The following is a 6,741-nucleotide window of genomic DNA, read 5'->3' on the forward strand; positions in this document are numbered from 1 at the left end:
TTTTATGAGAATTTCTCTCTTTTTTCTAGCTTATCTTATGGGAACTAATGTGGAGTTTCCAATGGAAAAAAATGTAGGGTTACCTCATGTTATTTTTAATAATAGCATGTGTGTGGTATATAGATGCAAATTTAAGGGGTTACTTAAAAATTTTAAGTAATAGTGGTAGTCAATTCAGTTGCAAATTAGGGGGTTATTTTAGATATTATTTATAATGGCATAAGTGGGTAATTTTGATGAAGATTAGGGGTTACTTTAATTAATTTTATATAATGGCAAAGGTGGATAATTTATATATAGATTTAGGGGGTTATTTTAGACTATTTTCATAATGGTATGGGTGGGTAATTTTTTAAAAAAACATAATAGATCCAATGGCTATAATGATTTGAATCTATCAACCAATGGTCGGATGTTTTGCTTTTTTGTGAGAATTTCTATGATTTCTCTCCTTTTCTAGAGTGTCCATCTAGAAATCCTAGGTGGCTTCACCTGGAGGCTTCAAAAGGAGCCTCCAATTAGTAATAGGAAGATACCACAGCATATGCCACTTCCTCCATTTCATTTTATAAGGCATGCGTGAATTGTAAGAGTCAAACCTTGTCATTTTTAACAAACAATTAGCCAAACATGATATAAAATCCTATTACGAAAAAATGATATCACTAGATTCAATTCACATTTGAAAAATACTCTCTTATTGTTATGATTTTTTTGAGTTAAACCATGCCCTCTATCTTTAAATGAAGGTCTTAGCTTTCTTACTCGTGTAGATCTTAGACTACAAAATCACCGAATACAAAGGGGGCAAGTTCAATTTCACACTGTCAAGAGCCACTGAACAGCACTTAGGGTGTGCTTGGTTGGCAGCCTTGGTTTGCCATGCCGCAGTGTGGTGCAGGAAATCGACGCCACACTCCGTGGCGTGAAATGCTCTAGACTTCACCTGTTTTGCATGTGGCTGCCGGTACAGAGCAGACCAACCAAGCACCTGCCCAATTTTTTATGGCTACCGCACTTGTGGCTTGGCAGCCGAGACCCAAGCACGCCCTTACTATACGAGATCCCTCCATTGTGGGCAGGGCAAAGTACGTTGTTACACACAGCACCACTCAGTCTAAATTCTAAAATATTCCATGGAATGCACTACGTACTAGTTGGCCTTTCACTTGGGAAAATTTTTTTGGCAACACTGTAAATTTGTTGTCAAACAAAAGTAGGCCTTGTCGTGCACAATAGAGATGTGCATCATCTATTGCGCTAGGTGTTATGAATGGGTTTACTGGGCCTCCCGGCCTCAGTCAGGCTGTCAAAAACACAAAACTGGAAGCCCGGACCATTCAGCCCATGGATCTTAAACGTGTATACTATGGATGTGTTGAGGTCTTGAGGACCAAATCTCTCAATTGTGAGCTTTTCTACTAGACTCACCAGCAGCACACATTGGAACAAAGGAAAACTAAGGAATTTTGAAGGATTTCAATCCTATAGGGAAATTTCCTATGTGCCTATGCTGCATCCAAAGGTTATGTTACACATTCTGAATTTCAATAGGATTGCAAGGTTCATGCAACTTCAATAGAATCCTATTGTTCCAAAGAGAGCCTAATATCCTTGATCCTTGCCTGATCAGGCAAACTCAATGCAGTCACTTTGATTTGAAACTTCGTCTGAATTTCTCGCTTATTCAGTGCTAAGTAAGAAGCTTGGCTGCCTTGGCATGATCCATGACTGACAACATGTAATGTAAGCTTGGTGTTGGTGAGAAGAAACAAAGACAGTACAAGCAGCAGCAGCAGCAGCAGCAATACATGCATTTCTGGATTCTGATCAACTAGAGAGAAAGAGTGAACCTTAACAACAGTTGTGAAAAGAGAAACAACAGGAAGAGATTCATGGCGTCGTCGTCTGATTGCTGTTGGTTTTACATGTCGCGTCCAAGAAGGCAAGAAAGTGTGTCAAGCAGGTCGAGCGGCGGTGATGGCGTCGGCGGCGGCGGTCAGTTCATGTCGGTGGCGGCGGACCATGGGCGGGAGCAGCCGAGCTGCTCGAGGAACTTGGCGACGCGGGCGTGCTTGGCGGCCCACTGCTCGGCCATCTTCTCCTCCTTGAGCTGCGCGTCGCGGCGGAGCTCGGCGACCTTCTCCCGGTGCTCCCGCTCGACGCGCTCGGCGGCGGCGGCCTGCTCGAGCCGCATGGTGCGCATCTTGGCCTCGAACTCCTCCCACACCTCGCGCCGCCGCATCTCGCGCTCCATCTCCAGCTGCTGCTCGACGCGCTTGAGCCGCCACGCCGCCTCGCGCCGGTGCGCCGCCCACGCGCGCTGCCCCTCCTCCAGCTCCCGGCAGCACTCGGCGAGCTCCGCCAGCGCCTGCCCCTCCACCACCGCCATGCCTGGGGCCGGCGGCGGGCCGGGGGGAGCGTGCTGCGGGCTCGGGAACCCGTACGCCGCCGCGGCCGCCTCCGCCGCGGCGCGCTCCACCGGCATCCACTGCGCCGGGGCGGGCGGCGGCGGCGCCACCGCGGCTGACGCGAGGCTGAGCGTCACGGACGGTGACGGCGGCCTGGGGGGCGGCGCGACTACCGCGGCGGCGTTGGGCGACGACAGCCATGGCGGCAGCACGGGCGCCCCGGCCATGATCAGCGGTGGCGGCGGCTGGGGCGGCGGCGGCCTCTCGCCGACGAGCTTCTCCGCGAAGTTCTCGAGCAGCCACTCGTACCTCCCGCGCTCGTCGGGGCTGGGCTCCGGCGGCGGCCTCCTGCTGTCCCTGAGCTCCCGCTGCTGCTTCTCCTTGAAGACCTCCCACCACTGCCGAGTCGCTGGCGGTTCGCCCCGGCACCTCTGCGGCGATCTTCTTCCACTTGTTGCCGTGCTTGGCCTGGAGGCGAATGACGAGGCGCTGCTCGTCGTCGGTGAGGGAGCCCTTCTTGATCCCCGGGCGGAGGTAGTTCTTCCAGCGCTCGAGGCAGGACTTGGCGTCGCGGTCGAGGGCCACGCTCATGCGCTGCGACACCAGGTGCCACTCCCGCGGGCCGTACTGCCGCACGTACGCCCGCAGCACCGCGTCTTCCTCAGGCCGCCACCTCTGTCGCTCCTTCATCTGCGCAGGCCATCGCCCATCCCGCACCTCCACACACTCTCATAATGCCACCTGCTTCCATTGCAGCCATGGATTCCATACCATGCCATGCAGAGAGAAAAAAAGACCAGATCTTTCTTTAGATCATCGCAACATCAATCAGTTTGAACATTGAAAAAGAAAGATCAAGCAAAAAGAGGCACTGGCAACTAACTAACTATGCTAATCTGACATGGATCACACAGATGTTTCAGTCAGTGTCTTGCTACATGCAGTGATGCAGAACAGTGATGGCCATAGCAGAGATGGGGAAGAAAGAAGAGCAACCAGGTAGATGCCTGTTTTCAGTGGTGGTTAGCTGCTCTAATTCATTGCAATGCAGCATTCATAACTGCCGGTTTCAGGTTGGGGGTGGCAAGAGCACTAAAGCAGGGAGAGGAGTAATAGCTACTGTGACCTGCAAAGCTCGCTAGTCGCCACTCCTGCAGCTGCCTACAGAGACAGCAGCCAATGCATACTCCAGAAACATTACTGCGGCTCTAACAATTCTCCCACACGGTAGACAGGATCATCTGCAACTTCTCCAGGCAACATTTACACTGCTAGTAGCATGACCAAGAACAGATTCTCCCTTTTCCACATTTCTTTCTTGACCAAGACTAGAACTTGCAGCCTTGCAGGCAACCTATGACAAATGGTAGAAACTGTTCAAGATTAACCCGTTGTAACTTTTACTATACCAAGGTCCAAGGTAGTAAAACCTACGGGCCATCAACCTTGACCAAGTAATAAGGTTAACCAAACTTCAGAGCTACAGCTACCGAAGTGAAGCTCAAGCAATCAGGCATCCAAGGCTAAGACGCCGCTACCAATCAGCGCGCACACATGGAGACAAAGGTGTGGGCACGGCCACGGCCGCTACGAGCAAGCACGCGCTGTTTTCTCGCGCGCTTGTCTGGTTTCTGGAGCGGGGTCGCCATCCGCCATTAACGTGGCGCCTCATCGAGGACGGAGAGCTCAAACCCGCCCGGATTAAATGCCAAACCTAATACTCGTGCCTCAGGGAAAGCAAAAAGCCAACGCGGGGGGATATCGAGCAAATCTCAGACAATAATGCCACCTTGATGACGCCAGGACCAGCGCTAATCCGAGCTTTGGCGCCTTTACTAAATGCTAATGGCAGGTTAGAGGCGGCCACTCCCATGGATGGCGAAGCTTTGGAGCTTGTGGATTGGTGAAGTGAAATTTGCAAAGGATGGATTAAAATTACTGGAGTGCATTTTTCACCTAACCGTTAAACTGTCTGTAGAAACAGGATCCAAGACAAAACAGTTTTTTTCAAGAGAGTTGGTTTAGAGAAAACTTATGGGGCCTAACCGTTAAGACTGAATCTTGAACAAGATACTGCTAGCAAACAGAGCTAAGCCTATGCTATAGGTGTTCAAGATTGGTTGGTCCTACGAAATTTATCGTCCCGTCAAGCATAATGATGGGGAAACAAAAAAAATAGATGTTGAAAGCAATGTATCAAAGCCGAATCGATGTGGTATTTCTAGCGGCTATGGCACTGACAAATTGAAGGCAGTGGGGTTATGCTACAGTTAGGATGGGACTTGGATCTGTGGTGCTTTGTACAGGTTGTGCAATCTTTAGATTCAGGTAATCCATACAGCAGCAAGTTCGTTTTCTCTTCAGATTCCTCATCATTCTGCATCCTTCTTTGGTCATAATTCTCGCATATGCAAGTGAATATTCCAAAGGGCACTAGAGATGAAGAGGAAGCAGTTGAAACAATCATGAAGCAATCGAACCAGAAATGATGAGGGAAACATGGCATTTCTGAAAGGGGTAAAACTCTCAAGTACATAGTAACATGATGGCATAGTTTACTTCTGAATTTCTAGGCTTTACTAAGAAAAACGGTGATGCCGTGCACACACTGACAAAAAAAAAAGAATCAAAATAACAACAAGGATCCTAACGTAGAAAGCATCAGTACTCAATACTGCATATGCAGTAATACTTGCCAAAAAAAGGATTACCAGGACACCCAACAACCAGTAAATTGATGCAGAAAGTAGTAGACAATAGCTGAGAACCTGCTACGAATTAAGACGACGAAATTTCCTACTCGCACAGTGGCACCACAAAGAAGAAATACAGGCACAATACTGTAACGGCATAGGACTAACAGTCTGCCATCATTTTCCACACAACACAACCTAGTATAAAACACGACCCAGGAACCAGGGAGCAATCCTTATCACAAGATCAGCATCTACCACAGTATGTAGCACCAGGTGTATGTGCAAGCCAAGAAACGAATAGATCAGGCTACTCCACATCACAAGCAGGAGTTTTGAGAGCAAACCATCCCCTTTTCCCTCTTAAACAACCCAAACATCAACAAACTGAACTAAACGAGCAAGCACAAGAAAGCAGAAAACTATCTACTATCTTTTTCCAGAGCACAGCAACTGGCACCACTGCCACTGGATGGTGGTAATGAACTGAAACTAGTGAGCTGAGACGGTTGAGGAGAGCAGGGATGCTTACAGAGGCACGGCTACACCATCCTTTCCTTGCTCAGCAGTTCCTGCCCTCCCTCCTCTCCTTGGTTGAGTTGAGGCTGGAGGTGGAAGAAGGAAGAGGAGTCCCCCAAATAATTGCAGAGGTGAAGATGACCAAGGGCCTGGCCTCTAGCAGGAGACGAGAGGAGGCAAGGGATAGGGAGGTGCGAGCTGAAAGATTCCTTTCCGCGGCCGGCCGGCTCGCTCGGTCACGGCGTGTGTGTGTATGTATAGAAGGGGAGGGAGAGGGAGGTGAGGTGGGGGACAAGGCGCAGCGAGAAATTAGGGCACGCGGAAAGGAAAAGACGGGGCGAAAGGGGGTGGCCGAAAAGGGGGCGCGCGTGTATATATAGACAGGGCGCGGCGCGGTAGAGAGAGCCAGCGAGCGAGCGAGCGAGAGAGAGAGAGAGAGAGAGCTGCTAGCGAGCTAGGCTGGACTGGAGCACTGCAGGTGCAGCGGCAACAGGCCAACAGTTGCAGGCAGGGGCAGGGCAAGAACCACACCCACACGGCTACACATGCAGCGCTGCCGCAGCATGCACATGGAGGAGCTGGAGGAGGAAGAGGAGGAGCGTGCAGGGCAGCCAGTACGTGGTTGTGGGGGTGGGCCGGGGGCGCTTTCTCTGCGCCGAGCTGACTTCACAGTACTGGTACTGGCTGGGGGAGGGAGGGAGAGAGAGAGAGAGAGAGAGAGGCACAAACAAGGGATGGGTGGAGCTCAGCTCGCATTGGGACCAGGGGGGTGGGTGTGGCGGGCACCTCAGCTCAAATCAAACTGTTTCATGGAATGCAGGGATTCCTTTCGAAACCCATGTAAAATTCATGCAATCCAAACGAAGTTTTTTTGCATAAGAGTGCGCACGGATCCGAGATTCCTTGGACGGGCGGCAGAACCTGCGCTCGTGGATTTTCACATATTTTCATTCATCGCAAATGGCCAAATGGGGTTCGATGAGGGCAGAGAACGTTCGAATCGGAGGCGGAGGGAAACCGAAGAGAGGAGGAGGCGATGGGACGTGCAACCAATGGCAGCAGAGCAGGCTGGGTCCGGCGGTGGGAAAAGGCGCCGTACGTCGTCGGCGTCGCGTCTT

At 50.6% G+C, this 6,741-nt stretch overlaps 1 protein-coding gene across 1 annotated transcript; it reads right to left on the reverse strand.

Moving 5' to 3' along the window:
• Positions 1-1,665: 1,665 nt before the first annotated feature.
• On the reverse strand, positions 1,666-5,986 carry LOC101770662 (protein rough sheath 2). The gene is given in 3 exon segments (XM_012844883.3): positions 1,666-2,819; positions 2,821-3,152; positions 5,637-5,986. Coding segments are annotated over 2 exon segments (1,101 nt in total). The 5' UTR covers positions 3,102-3,152; positions 5,637-5,986; the 3' UTR covers positions 1,666-1,999.
• Between the last annotated feature and the right edge of the window lie 755 nt (positions 5,987-6,741).

Source organism: Setaria italica, chromosome III (assembly GCF_000263155.2).
Source record: "Setaria italica strain Yugu1 chromosome III, Setaria_italica_v2.0, whole genome shotgun sequence".
Classification (NCBI taxonomy): Eukaryota; Viridiplantae; Streptophyta; class Magnoliopsida; order Poales; family Poaceae; genus Setaria; species Setaria italica.